Raw genomic sequence first — 15,491 nt, 5'->3', positions numbered from 1 at the left:
ATCTATCTATCTATCTATCTATCTATCTCTCTCTCTCTCTCTCACACACACACACAGTTTGTATTGTCTAATGTTGAAATCAAAGGAATATCTGCTGTAACGTTCTAGCGTACTGCCTATCTCTCCTGTCATAATCTCTTTCTTAGTTAGAAAATTACCATACATAAATAATTTAACTTCTGTCTATATAGTATAATTTCTTTGCGTTTGTATATGATGTCCACAAGGAGGCGCACGTGGACACAGATTTACTGAAAGAAGATCGCTGTCGCAGCTGTGTAGGGTTTCAGAGAGAGCACTTCCGGAAAGATCAGCCTCATCTGCTCAATCTCATTCGTAGGAAGGTGACACACAAACCCACACAGACCTTCCAGAATAGTCAACCATTACCACCATGCAGCGGAAACGCAGCATCTAATTTAGACTCGTTATTTGATATCAAAACTTTACCAAGTTAAATTCTCATTGTGATCACTTAAGTGTTTAAATTCACCAAATAAACTGGATTTTAGTTTCTTTTCCCCTTGATTATTATACAACCATAAATATGTCCACACATACCTAAATATGTAGCTATAGCCTACTACAAAGAGTATGTGCATGTGCCAGTGTGAACTCGTGTACGTGCCAGTGATCCACGGCACTGATAAGGGGGCAGATTTCTCATGTTCTTTTTGAGATCAGTCACATCAGATGGTGGCACAGTGTATTTCATATTGAAGCTTATGGCTTTGTGCAGGTGAGTTTCTATCTGAACCGAAAATTTACCCACGTGATACAGTAAAAGGTCATGGTGCCACTGTAATACAGCCCTAGGGTAAATGTATGGCTGTGTTCGAAATAGTCTACTACATACTACTGGCATACTGATCGAGCCCCAAATCAGTATGTCGTATGCAGTATGTGACCAAAATGAAAATTTCCAGTACGTGAAACATACCCGGATGACCTACTACTTCCGCAAAATATTTCAGTATGCAAACAGAGCTATCTTCGTGGTGTACTGCATCCCATCATGCAACGCTACGATCACGTGACCCCGTAGTGTGCTTTGCTTTTGTCGCATACTGGAAACTGTACTGCATACTACTACGAGGACCAGTATGCAGTATCCAGTATATACTGAGTCCAGTATGCAGTATCCAGTATGTAGTAATCTATTTCGAACACAGCCTATGTGTAATGCCTGTTTGCACATGTCTAAACATGACTAGAAACGATAGGAAAATGTATTTTCTCTCATATTATGCAAGACTCCGAGATCTCGTAGTTCAGTCATAAACAAATACATGTATGTTCTTGTACAAAAACAAAACTTTTAATAACATTAAGAGGTAATGAGAGTCCAGTGAAGAGCGCTGAGCTCTCTAGACCGGAAACATCCATAAGTATATAGGCTACGCTCTCTCTCTCTCTCTCTCTCTCTCTCTCTCTCTCTCTCTCTCTCTCTCTCTCTCTCTCTCTCTCTCTCTCTCTCTCTCTCTCTCTCATCTTCCTTTTTTTAGGTCAGGTGAGTTTTCTGGCCAATCAAGCACAGTGATACTGTGGTTATTAAACAGGGTATTTGTACTTTTGGCAGTGTGGACAGGTGTGACTGGTGGAGAAGCGAACACTAATTAGGAGGAACGAGTTGATGTCTCAAAGCAGCAGAACTACAGTAGATAGGTAACCTGCTAGCTTCTGAGTTGCCTTGATGAAATTTAATTTTAGAAATGTAAGTGAACTACCTGACAAAGGGATTGCCCAAGATGCATCTTATTGTATTTTGCATGGCAAAACAGACTACTTATTTGAATGGGACAAGCAAAAAAATAAAATGTAAAAAAACCTCCACATAAAATGTAAATAAGCCTCCAAAAAGCCATTAGCTAGCTAACCAGCAATGCAGCAATGTTGTATCAGAGTACGCAGCCGAGTCAGGTGACATTGGAGCATCTTTAGTTCCCACGGTGAAGACAATTACAACAAGTGACACAAAAGAAATGCAATTTCTTAATACGAAGCAGTCTATAAGCAAAGTGCTCGGGAACAAGAGAAGCAGGACCAGGTAAAGCACTGCGTGTGTGTGGGAGTGGGCGTCTCTTTTGCCCACTGGGCCCAGCTTAATTCAATTCAAAATTTCATTGTAGAAACCAAGAAAAGTAAAATAACAACCACTAAGAAGAACCAAGACTGAAATGGAGAAGCCATCCCCCTCTGGTCCATACAGGATTGCAAAACGAAACACAAAGCTGAGACTTATGGGAGTGCTAATTACAGAAATGACCTAAACATCTACACCCAAAGTTAAAATCATATCAAGGAATAAAGGATATAAAGGAATAAAAAAAAATGAATGAAGTATTATGAGATGAATGCTTGAATAACTTTTTTCCACCTAATGCATTATCTTTATCTGGTATAATATTTATCATTCATGCCATTTTTGTGACTCAGAAGAGCACTGTCACATTCTCCATGGTACCACAGGGTGCTCAAGTTAAGATGGCGGAAGGCAGGTGCTTCTTCTCAAACAAGTGGCAGTTATGTAAACAACTGGGCTGTAGAGGTTATATACAATTTGTCATTCAACACAAGTTAGCTGCTATGACTTCTGACTGTATTGTGGTGCTTCTCATACCATCTGTATGGCTAAGCTGGTATTTCCTCAGCCCCCACATGCTAGGTATGTGGAATGAAGGGCTAGATAATCCTATGACCAAGATTGCCTCCTGCCAGAGCCAGAGTGGCTAATCGGGAGATTCGGGAGGATTCCCGAAGGGCCGGCTCATGTCAATCTCTAGTTTGGGCCCATTGGGAGGGAAAAATAATTTTGGTCCGGATTTGGGCATGAAACTCCCGGGCTGAAAAAGTGGCCCACTCCAGCCCTGCCTCCTGCACATCTACAATAATGTCATCATAATTATTTATGAGGATAGTGATAAATATGTATTGTAATGTGAATGTCTTGTAATAGAATATAATGTCTATACTTTTATATAAATATAATACTCTTCTGTGGTTAGATGGGGGTGTGTGAAATTCTGAAACATATGCACTGAAGTGCTTTCTGAAAACTAGAAAAGATAAGTGGTGTATTTTTATAATACTGAGAAATAAAGTATTGAAAGAAACTGAAAAGGTTAAAGCAGTTTTTTTATATAAATCTAAAATGAAGCAATCAGGAAAGCAACATTTCTCTTCTTAAAAAACTAAAAAAACATTGAACCTGACATGATATGACATGATTATTGACATCTTAAAAGCCATAGAGATGTAGACATACAGTATATAGAATGGACATCTTGTTCCTTTAAGTGCCTTGCTCAAGGGCACCTCAGTCATGGCCTCAGGTCTGGGAATCAAACCCACGACCCTCCGGTCACAAGACCAGTTCCCTTCCACCAGGCCATGACTGCCCTTTTTTTTTTTTTTTTACACTACATAACTACACTCGCTAAGTAGACTGCACACATGTTTTAGCTGCATTCAGAATATTGTTAGCATCTGAAAAAGAATAAAGCGAAAGTACGCGTTACCCTCACTGTTCTCAAAATGCCATCATCCGACAACAAGACTAAGAACTCTAAACATTTGTGTGATAATGTTGGCTTTGTAGAAGTGTGAGAGGACCTCTAAACATTCGTCTGATAATGTTGGCTTTGTAGAAATGTGAGAGGACCTGTAAACATTCGTCTGATAATGTTGGCTTTGTAGAAGTGTGAGAGGACCTGTAAACATTTGTCTGATAATGTTGGCTTTGTAGAAGTGTGAGAGGACCTGTAAACATTCGTCTGATAATGTTGGCTTTGTAGAAGTGTAAGAGGACCTGTAAACATTTGTCTGATAATGTTGGCTTTGTAGAAATGTGAGAGGACCTGTAAACATTCGTCTGATAATGTTGGCTTTGTAGAAGTGTAAGAGGACCTGTAAACATTTGTCTGATAATGTTGGCTTTGTAGAAATGTGAGAGGACCTTTGCCAGCTTCCTGTGCAGTTTGCCACCATTACATAATGCTTGCCCCTCCCCCCTTCCAGTAACCATGACTTCTTAGTGCAGCTTAGCCTGCTACGAAAATATTAGCATAATGCTATGAATCATGAATCATAGTTTTCTAGGAGTTTCACTACTGACATGCTTCTGAAATGGTGTCTTTTTGAGAACATCTTCCTTTGAGTCATAAGTTTTATTCTTCTGTGAGCAATAATGTGTCATACTTTTACAGAGGTTATTGGATACATTAGACATACCAAAGATTAATCTGTATATTCGGTTTGCAGGGTGCTGAGAGGAAATACTGGCTGAAATATTCATGACAGGGTTTTGAGAGATTATCATGTTAACCTGTAGGTGCTTCCAAACTTATCTTCCTCAACGTTGTAACTACAGATCTCTGATTTAACATTCACGGTTCTGAAACATTCACTGTGGTTTGGTTTCTCAATAATTCATCCTATGATTAACAGCTGAATAGTAATCCTCGAGTTTAAGAGGTCAAATGCATCATTCACCAGTAAGAGGGGAGTGAATACATCTCTGTTGGGACCACGGTGATAGACAGACAGCTCTCCTGGTTAAACCCCCCCTCCCACACTATTAGATGGTCAGACCCTGAACTCAGTAACAGTGATGTCAGTAACGCGTTACTTAGTAACGCGTTACTCTAATCTTACCACTTTTTTCGGTAACGAGTAATATAACGCGCTACTATTTCCAGTCCAGTAATCAGATTAAAGTTACTTATCCAAATAACTGTGCGTTACTATTTTTATTTTCCCTAGTAAAAATATATATTTTTGCTTTCTTCTTGGCTCAGTTCTACTTTTGCGTCTGACCATAGCGCTCGACTCCGCACGCTGCGCGCGACCCCGTGAGAGCGCGAGCGCGTTTTACAAGTCATTTTTTGCAGTGTCCTCCCGTAACGATATGTGGTAGTATAAAGAAACACCCCTCAAAAACAGGGGAAGGAACATTTACCTGAAGAATTTTAATGTTGCACTGTGTTCCACGTTTGAAAAGTGCTGGAATTTTGACTAATATCGCCTACTTTAAAATGCTTAAAATTGTAATGGTATTTCGTTTCACAAGCTGTCTGACTGAACTGGGGTGGGTTTCCTGAAACGTTCGTAGCGCTAAGTACTTCTTAACCTTGTACGTTTCATACGAGGTTACGAAGTACTTGGCGCTACGAACGTTTCGGGAAACCCACCCCAGTTCGCTTGTATTACGTTTACAAATAAATTTACAAATAATACCGCGCAGCTACACAAACGTAATGTCAGGAGAGTCTTGCCCTTTAAGTGACAATGGCTGGGGGGGCGCCAGGGTTGCGTTATCAATAAAGTTTCCCTCCTCGGGATTTTTGGATTAAGCAGTTTCTGCCTCGGTTACCGAACCTGCTTCAATACATTGTTACTGTTAAAAATGCACTTCCAATAAAGTGAGTATTGGAAAATTTTATTTTGCTGCTGAATGTAACTACTAAAGTAACTTGTAATCTAACGTAGTTACTTTTAAAATCAAGTAATATGTAACGTAACTAAGTTACTTTTAAAAGGAGTAATCAGTAATCAGTAATCGGATTACTTTCTCAAGGTAACTTAGCCATCACTGCTCAGTAATGCCCAAAAGTCTCTAATATGATGCCCTATTCCTTGTTTACAGTGAACAGTGGAAATTCCCAAGTGAGAAAGTAACACAATGTAGTTTCAGATTCTGTGTGTGTGTGTGTGTGTGTGTGTGTGGGGGGGGGGGGGGGGGGGGGAGTGTGTAAGTGACAGTAGGATAGAAAAGGGAACTTAGGTATGTGTTATATTAGTTGTCATATTGTGTAATTTTCATATCCCTGCCCAATATCGGTTTATTTGTATTTGTATGTAGCATTAATTAGCTACAGATCATTAATAGGGATCATCAAAGGAATATGGTAAAGTAGAACATGATCTTGTGTGTGTGTGTGTGTGTGTGTGTGTGTGTGTGTGTGTGTGTGTGTGTGTGTTTATATGTATATATACTTGCGTTTTGGGGTTTTTTTGGCTCTTGGTCTGTTCGTGGCCTCGTTTCCTCTCTGGCATGTCTGAGTCACTACAGCACGATATGAGGAGCTCAGGGGAACAGAAACACACACAAAGTGAGCATCGTGACCTCCAGAGCACTCTCTCCCGAGCTGGATGTCCTAAAGTACTCTCTCCCTCTACAGCAGTGCTGCACAGCAACATCATACAAAATCACCATCACCTCACAAACAGCTTTTCTGTTGTTAGAATTTCACTGATTTCATGGCTGCTTCTAGAAATGCTGTGTAGTGGGTTTTTGTACAAAAATGACACTTACACAGCCAACTGTCATGTTCATTTACTAACAAGAAGCTGATGGAACATTAGACCATTATGCCAATACTGGTGAAAAAATTTATGTGTAAGAGCTCAGTAATTCATATTTCAGTGTTTACAGAGTCTTTGTGCACTGCAAACTCTGCAAGGGAGTAAATGTACTCCTGGGGTAAATGTACTCCTGGAGTAAATGTACTCCTGGCTTGTCCACCATTAGGTATCAGAGTGTAAATGTTGCTGCAGCGCTTTGCATGCTAATGTCTCAGGAAGCTTGTCCTCTGCATGCTGGAGAGGACAGTCTCTGAGAAGAGACAGAGTCGGCTCTGGGGAGGACAGGAACGAAGCACTACTAAAACACACAACATAGGAAACAGGAAGTGACGTGTAAATGCAGACTGCAACTGAACTGAATCAAAATTCCACTGAAGTGACATCAGATTTAAGAACAGGACAGTGGTCTTTATTACACTCGGCAGTATCACAGGGGTTGAGTGCAGTGCGCTATGCTAGAGGTGTGTTCTAAAGCTGGGCTGCGCAGACAGAGTGTTCTAAAGCTGGGCTGCACAGACAGAGTGTTCTAAATCCGGGCTGCGCAGACGGAGTGTTCTAAAGCCGGGCTGCACAGAGTGTTCATAGGCTGTAAGCAATAAACTATAACCACTGCTCAGCGTCCTGCTTTTCAGCCACGAAGACAGGGCCCACACTACTGGGTCTGATACCCACACAACTCTCTGATATATGAACAGTTGGAATTACTGCATACTACCAAACAGTGGGGGGGGGACTTGTTGAAAATACTGATAATCCTCATTATCAGTAGGATCCAAAAATATACTTTTGTGAGTTTAATATAAAAATCTGGACACATCCATATTGACACACCGGTGTGTCTCTTGACCTGGGAGGGTTAACCCCAACTGGTCCCTGGCCACCGCTCTGGGCAAGTGTGCACCACAGCCCCCTAGTAATCACTAGTGTGTGTGTGTGTGTTCTAACTGCACAGATGGGTAAAAAGCGGAGGACAAATTTTGATTACGGTGAAAAATCACAATTGACAAAATATGGCACATTTATGTTATTTATGTTATGTTTATGTGCTAGATGACTATCCAGATGCACAAATGCAAACATTAAGCAATAAATATTACATAATGTACATAAGAGAAAGTTGAGTCTGGGCTGAAGGCTTAAAGTAAAAATGTAGTTGTTGGATGGAAAATGTATCACTGTATAACTATCATATATAACAGGTGCTTATCTTTATTGTATATATTTTGCATTTGTGTCAGCTAATATGTTGTTTGACGTACCTATGAACTCCGTGGACCAGAAACTAATCTTTAAACAGTTTCCTTGATATTGTAACTGTGACCTGAATGATAATTTTTCTGTCATCCCACCTCTGTGTTTGCACCTCTGTGGCTACAGAAAAGCTCTTATGAGCAGAACTATGTTGTGATGAGCCTGGGCCCCAAAATGGGTAGTTAACAGGAAATCACACACATACACAAACCCACCACACTCTCACACACACGCACAAACACACATACTCTCAGCTGCTAAAGTTCAGTAGGGGCTAAATAAAAAAGGTTTCACATCTAGACAGGTTTGTCAAACAAGATGTTGATGTTTTTGCTATTTCTCTTTGGGATTTGTCCTGGATGTGAAGCTAAGAGTCCTACTAGTGAGTTTCACTACTTTTTAATTATTTTGTGTTCATTTTGTTGCTGCTGTTTAGTTTGTAATATTTAAAATTTAGTTATAGGAAATATTGTTGTAATATAGATACATTTGTTGTATGTTACATTTACAAGAGAAAGTTATTGCTTGAATATTTATTAAAATTTGTTTTAATAATTAATTCAGAGATGAGCTGACAGGAAATGTTAACCACATTTAAAAAAAGCAATTCTACATTATTTCCTCTGAAGATTTCACCATAAAACAAACTCAAAATATGTCATGAAGATGTGTTGTTGTACTGTTTACTTAAGAATAAAAATACTGAACTGAACCCCACTCATGGTATGAACTATAATAAGCTATTTTCAAGTTAAACCATTGAAGTTTTTAAAATAGTAATTTTTTTATTTCTGAAAAAGACTTTAGTGTTTGTGGGACTGTTCTGATTTCAAACATAAAGCAGAAACATGAACATCTACCTTTGCATGTTAACCAGATATAAGGTGTGTGGTCATGAATTTGGAGTATGTAAACTGCACATGGGATGAGGATGGCACCCTCCAGGAAAACTACACTTTCAGAAGCAGGTAGTTCATGTATATCTGCATAACATGTATAATACATGCCCATGTGATGGACAAAAAAAACACAGTTGTGTTTACTCTCAGGTTTGAGAAGCATGCAGAAGAGGAATGTTCTACGTATCTGAGGGCCAACAATGTCAATGTGGGCTGCATCCTGCCGTACAGCGAAGCAAACCTGCAAAGATTCGATATTCTACATGCTTGGGTATACAGACACAATGGCAGTGTGGTTATGTATCACCATCGTAAACTGACAGGCATGGGTAAGACAGAGGAAAGTTTTGGAACAGAAGAATTTAATTTTTTTTTCTTGTCTTCAACAAGTTGAATCACTAACAGTATTTGTATTACTATTTACACAGTTATATTGTTAGGTTTGATTACATTAAATAAGGGCTCATGATAAGGTTGCGAGGTTTTGGCTCACCACTGATTGACCGATAAATACTGGAAAGAACTCTTAAATGGTCAAACATTGTTCTTTTTGGTCTGAAGAACCACTGAAAGGAAGCCATTCTCTCTGACTTCCTGTATTAATAGTGAAGCTGGATCCTCCATACAATGTCACAGCGAGTTTGCAAGATCCACAACTGTGGATCTACTGGAACACCAGCAGCAGGACAAAGCCATCATGCAAAGAGAGTGAAGTTCGCTACAGAACCAAAGGCAAAGAGTGGGAGGTAGGAGTCTCACTGAGGAGAGACTTCATTAAGCACTTCCATATGATATTAAGAGGACTGTTGGCACTATTTGTCGAGAGTTAATTTACCAAATGTAACATTTGCTGATTGGCATTTTTTGATCTTTCTGTAACAACAGCACTTCTTGGGTTTATCAATAAATATACATTGTGCTTTGTACGTGGATTTTTCAATTCTGTAATGAAGCATCTTATTTCTTTGTTTAACCTCAGGTTGAATCAAAACACATTGAGATGAATTCCTTCGGCATAGCATTTCCTCAGAGTGTGTATGAGTTCCAGGTCAGAGTTCGTATGTCTTCGAACTGTGGCCAGTCAGATATTTGGAGTGAATGGAGCAGTTTGTTACACTGGAGCTCTCCAAAGAACACCAACGACACAGGTACACAACCCACTCTGCTGAAGTGACAGTCGTAGCACCTTCTCTGTATTATGCATGTTTGGAACTTACACTGCATTTTACATCGCCGAATGACCTCTGACCTCCAACTACCACTAATCACTCACACTTCCCAACCTAATGCCTCTTTTTATTTCAGCATATCAATCTTTGTTGACTTTTTTGGTATTGTTATCCAATCATTTCACTTTGATAAGCATGTCCAGATTGGGCTTTGGATAACCAGGCACATACGATGCGATGCCCTCTAACGGGTCTGAGGACCCTCACTTAACCAACACCACCTTCAGTCAGTCCCTTCAGAATAAGAGAAGGAGGAATTACAATAGTTATGAAAACCATCAAACTAAAAGACTGTGTTGCAATATGTATTCATTGTAATGAATGAGTCCATGCAGGGCAGAGAGGTGCTTTTTGGGGGTGTGTGGAGAAACAGACAGCATTGCCAGGATTTCAGCCATATCAACACAATCGCAACTGGGAGTTTAAATAATCCATCCATCCGTTCTCATCCACTTATCTGGGTCCGGGTCGCCGGGGCAGTAGCCTAAGCAAAGAGGCCCAGGTGTCCCTCTGGGAGGATACCAAGTTCCCAGGACAGTCGAGAGATATAATCTCTCCAGCGTGTCCTGGGACTCCCTAGGGAGGCACCCAGTTGGCATCCGGACCAGATGCCCGAACCACCTCAACTGGCTCCTCTCTACATGGAGGAGCAGCAACTCTACTCTGAGTCTCTCCCAGATGACCGTGCTCCGTACCTTATCTCTAAGGCAGAGCCCAGACACCCTACAGAGGAAACTAATTTCAGCCGCTCTTGGGACAGTTTGAAGCTCTTGGGACAGTTTGAATAACAAAATGGATGATTTTTTTATTTTTATTCTTTTAAGAGCATTGTAAGTGTTTTAACCTGTAGTGGACCTGTGCTTTTTAGAAAACTGCAGGATTTGTTCATATCCTCCTCAGCAAAATGCAGTAGAATTCTCCTTTTAATGGAGCACATGATTCACATGGCTGTTGACACCATTTATCTATAAATGGCCAAATGTAACATTTGCAGATTGGTATGACCCATTTCCTACTGACATATTTGATGTGTTGCTACCTAAGTGTTGTGAGATAAGCCACATGGTTACAGCACTATTTATGAAAACCATACTTATCCGTCACCTAAACATCTCTTACTGTGCACCACTGAGGTAAAAAATGTGTACAAAGTTAAGATTAATGAATCTTAACTAGATTATTTTTACCGACAAACACTGAGACTGGCACACTGGACTAATTTGTTTCCCAAGAATAATCCAAAGACTGACCTAGAGGGGTTCAGTCACACTCATGCATACACACACATGCTGTTATACATGCACATGTACAAATGGTTAAAAAAAAGTCAAATTAAAACCTTCATATGAAGAATAACGTAACAAGTCAGAAAAACAGCAAAGTAGAGGTGCAGCTATAACATGTAGCAGATTGAAATTCGCAATTTCTAATACAAAACTCCTGGAAATGCCCCATAAATGTACAATATGTAATGTTATTAAATGAACTCACTGGAGACACAACTATACAGTGGATTTAATGGGTGCGAGTGATTGTGGGTGTGAGGAGTTAAGGAGCCTGTGTTTCCTCTCCCTCCCTCAGTGCCCGTTGCTGCCACCTCCATGGCCGTGATGGTGATGTACACAGCAGGAGCCGCTGTGCTCCTCATCACCCTGTCCTGTCTGCTCATGCACAGTGAGAGGTTTGTGCTTCGCTGCACTGGCCACTGCACTCAGGCAGTCTCAACCCTGCAGTAAACGCACCCTCCTGTAACGCATGAGACTCCCTGGCAGTGTCTTTGTTTTATGGTAAAGGTGTGATTCTCTCTTCGGCAGGTTAAGGGTGATCCTTGTTCCTGTTGTACCAAGTCCCAAAAACCTCGGAGATCTTATCGAGAGCTACGATGGCAATGTAGAGGTAGTTAATTTCCTGCTGACACAATCTCATGCACTTCTATCGGCGTGTTTTTTTTATTGTTGAATAACCATCCACAAGACATGCTATACTTCCTCAATCTCTTCGTCTTACCTGATCAAAGAGATTAGTCAGCGACTCTATCTGACCTTAAATAATCCTTCGCAATAATCTCATTCTAATCTAATTTCCTGCAGAAGTGGCTCAGTATCTCCAAAGAGCTGCAGGATGGTTTCAAGCCCAACTTCACAGAGCGTCCGTGTCCAGTTCGTGAGTACCGCCTGGTGCCTCAGGCCTCCAGTCCGGGGGCTGACCCAGTCTCCAGCAGCCCAGCTCTGACCACGGACTACCAGCTCATGCACAGCTATTCTGCCTCCACCCTCCCCGTCTCCAGGGAAACCACACAGGCTCCGCCTCCGGCCACTGCTCGTGTAGGACGGTAAAATTGCAGTTTGGGGATCATTTAACAAAAGTGCAGCAACTGTGTTGTAAAACACAGTTCATCGCAACACAAAAGCGGCCAGCCGGCGCTCAGATACAGGACACGCTTGGCCCAGGAGGATCGGCTGTTTTATTTTTATGTCTTTATGATATTAGACAAAATCATAAAATATTTACCAGCTCTGTGCCTCAGTATGAGCATGCAGTGTTATGAGCAGTAAGAAAAAACAGCAATTTTGTATATATTATAAATGTCCACAAATATAACAATATTTTAATCTGTTGTGTCTAATATACAGAGTAGATGCACATCTATGTTTTCTGTGCTGTTGTGTGCAACAGACTGCTACTAAGTGAAAGTAAGCAACTTTATTGTGTGTGTGTGTGTGTGTGTCTACTTGGTACAGCTGTCTTATCTAATCACATTGTGCATGTGTGAGTGTGTGTGTGTGGGTTAAGTGTTTTTCTGCTTGGCACAACTACATTATCGCTGTGTGTGTGTGAGTGTGTGTGTGTCTACTTGAGACAGCTGTCTTATCAAAGTGTGTGGGTATGTGTGTGTACAACTACCTGCTTGGCACGACTACCTTATGGCAGTGTGTGTGGGGGGGGGGGGGGGGGGGGGGGGGGGATGATGGTAAAGACTGTGCTACATTATTATATGCTTTAGTAAGTGAATTTCAGTGAAATGTAATTCTATTATTTTGAACATGATGGCCAGTATTTAGAAGCACAGAAAGTTTTGTATACGTTTGATTTATTTTTAAATATATAAATAAAATGAAGAAATATAACGTATTGTTCTTTTTCGATTAATTTAAATAAAAATAAAAAATGACTCCAGAAGCTGTTAAACATTTTTATATGACTTTATATGATTTCGTGTTCTATAATTAAAAACATCAACCATAGACTTCATGTTAATATCTGTACATATATTACTAATACCAAAGCTCTAAAACATCAGTTTATATCATTCTGAGCTGACAGATATGACGTTCACATCAACGTGCATCTTTTCTTACACGTGTATTCATTTCATTTTAAAACTTCAACAGTATTCTATCTAATAAATCGCTTCAGTGTCGTTACATCATTGATATCAAATATCCAGTGTTCCAGTTATCCATGAGGGATAAAAAGCCCTTAAATTAAAGGCATTAGAAGATCAGAATACTCACTCTGAATTACCAGTGCCAGAGCAGTTCATGCCTGCCCCCTACTGACAAATCATGGTACTTTTAATAATATATGAATAAGTCTACATATTAAAATTTGAAGTGTGTGTATTTGCTGATGATGTGTGCTATTGTGGGACTGAGGTCCTCACTAGCCCAGCTGGTCCTCATATTGTTTTCTAAAGCAGTCGCCAGCAGGAAAGAAATCCCAGCAACGCTCCTGGTACATCTTCCACACATACGACTCCTGCCACAGGAAACAAGAACCCGCCCAAAGGCTTAGCTCAATGTATTCAACACACATCTGCAGCTACGCATGACCCAAGCACACATCTACAGGTACACAACACACACATCTACAGCTACACAACACACACATCTACATAACACACACATCTCCAGTTACACAACACACATCTCTAGCTACACACACATTTCCAGTTAAACAACACATACATCTACAGCTACATAACACAGACATCCCCAGCTACACAACATAAATCTCCAGCTACACATCATCCAAACACACATCTCCAGTTACACAACACACACATCTCCAGCTACACAACACACACATCTCCAGCTACACAACACACACACACACACACACTTCCATACAACATACATCACACATCTCCTGCAACACAACACAAATCTCCAGCTACACAACATACAGCTCCATTTCCAGAACACGCAACTCCAGACACACGTCACACTATAGAACATATATTTCACAGCCAATTATTCATGTGTGCTGATTTGGGAAGTTTCCAAAGATGGGTATGAATCCATTGATAGGAATTCAATCAACATTGTTAGACATTCCCAGTCAACCAGTTGAACTCTCTTGGTAATGGTCCCTGTGTAACCTTCTGACCTCTGACCTCCTCACCTGACCTGTGTGTTCGGTCTCATCCTTGTTTATTAGGTACATGAGGAAGAACCTGGAATGTAGAGAGCAAACATACATGTATGGATGAGTCTTTACATGAGTGTGCATAAGAATGTGTCCCAGTCTTGAGAAGGAAGGCATGACTCACAAGTAATTGGCCAAGTTGTGTTCCTCTAAAGTATGAGTCTCGAATCCATGTGGAGTTGTGTCGAAATAATCGCTCCCTATCCCACATATAAAGCATTTGGTCTGGAAAGAGATTCCATGAACATTAATGTCAAGTGGACACAGATAAAAGGGAACACATTTTCAAAAACTCCAAGAAGGACATCATGTCCTTAAAGAACCTGTAAATCAGATTAATATTAAGATGGAGGTTCTGGCAGGGCTTGGGTCTGATAAAGGGCTCGTCCACCTTCTCACCTCCATGTCTTCTTTCACTTGCTCTTGCTGGTCCCTCAGCTCACCAAAAGCATCAATGATCAGACCTGAAAGGGGAGGAGAGCAACACTTAACACTCTATGTAGCTTTACAGGTGCATCCTAACACTCTATGTAGCTTTACAGGTGCATCCTAACACTGTGTAGCTTTACAGCAGTAGCGAACCGTGACCTTTAAACCTGGGCCCGCTACCCCCCCCCCCCCCCCCCCCCCGAAATTTTTTTTTTCCTTTCTTAATAAACTAAATAAAGAAAAACTGAGACGACAGTACAGCTTTAAAAACGCAATAAACAATAATATCTGTACTAGATAACATCTTAAGCAAAATAAGTATACAAACAAAATAAGGTTCACAGCTCCGTGGTTCTCGGAAGCGGAATATGTAAACAGCGCACGAGGACGTCAAAGGGATGAATCGAAACTAGCTAGCGATGGTGCTAACGACAGCTAGCGTCGCCACAGCGGGCGGAAATTATCATACAGTTAAGCCCGCCCACTAAGAGAGAAGATATGATTGGTCAATTTTGCTGTCATTTGAAACTGGTATTGCGCTGAATTATAACTGCCAGGCCCTCTGTAAACGAACAGCGGGCATCACAGTCCTGATAGGGGGAGACACAGGCTCACAGGCTTCCACTCAACCCAGGGGCGGACTGGCATACATTGCTACCGGGAATTTCCCCGGTGGGCCGATGGGTTAGTGGGCCGGTGGGCCACCCACTAACCCATTACCTTAACCAAATTACCTTAACACGGCCGCAAGTGGCGGTCTTAAAGGTTCCAGAGCACTGGTTTTTTTTTTTAAAGCTATTGAAATTCTTAGATTAAAACTAACCATCACAAATAGGTAAGAGGAAGAAATACCCACGCTAAAGTTGTAGGTTGTTCTTTAGGATGCACTTTG

General features: G+C 40.8%; 2 protein-coding genes across 9 annotated transcripts in view; one reads left to right on the top strand and one right to left on the bottom strand.

Moving 5' to 3' along the window:
* The first annotated feature begins 7,812 nt into the window (after window positions 1-7,812).
* Window positions 7,813-12,675, top strand: il2rga (interleukin 2 receptor, gamma a). Its single transcript, XM_077019503.1, has 8 exons — window positions 7,813-7,996; window positions 8,492-8,582; window positions 8,664-8,842; window positions 9,120-9,259; window positions 9,493-9,661; window positions 11,324-11,423; window positions 11,557-11,638; window positions 11,833-12,675. Exons 1-8 carry the CDS (start codon window positions 7,933-7,935, stop codon window positions 12,076-12,078), a joined length of 1,071 nt encoding a protein of 356 aa, XP_076875618.1. The 5' UTR covers window positions 7,813-7,932; the 3' UTR covers window positions 12,079-12,675.
* A 251-nt stretch (window positions 12,676-12,926) lies between these two features.
* Window positions 12,927-15,491, bottom strand: part of ryr1a (ryanodine receptor 1a (skeletal)) — a 79,239-nt gene continuing 76,674 nt past the window's right edge. For all 8 annotated transcript variants that reach the window (XM_077019495.1, XM_077019496.1, XM_077019499.1 and 5 more), the window contains 4 exons: window positions 14,570-14,634; window positions 14,295-14,395; window positions 14,147-14,198; window positions 12,927-13,501 (listed from right to left, as the gene is read on the bottom strand). In XM_077019495.1, the coding sequence (XP_076875610.1) occupies window positions 13,406-13,501; window positions 14,147-14,198; window positions 14,295-14,395; window positions 14,570-14,634 (314 nt within the window). In that variant the 3' untranslated portion in view covers window positions 12,927-13,405. The remainder of the gene's footprint in view (window positions 13,502-14,146; window positions 14,199-14,294; window positions 14,396-14,569; window positions 14,635-15,491) is intronic.

The sequence above is a fragment of the Brachyhypopomus gauderio genome, chromosome 10 (assembly GCF_052324685.1).
Source record: "Brachyhypopomus gauderio isolate BG-103 chromosome 10, BGAUD_0.2, whole genome shotgun sequence".
In the NCBI taxonomy this organism is placed as follows: domain Eukaryota; kingdom Metazoa; phylum Chordata; class Actinopteri; order Gymnotiformes; family Hypopomidae; genus Brachyhypopomus; species Brachyhypopomus gauderio.
Note: the sequence above shows the minus strand (reverse complement) of the source record. Positions and strands in the feature narration are given on the sequence as shown.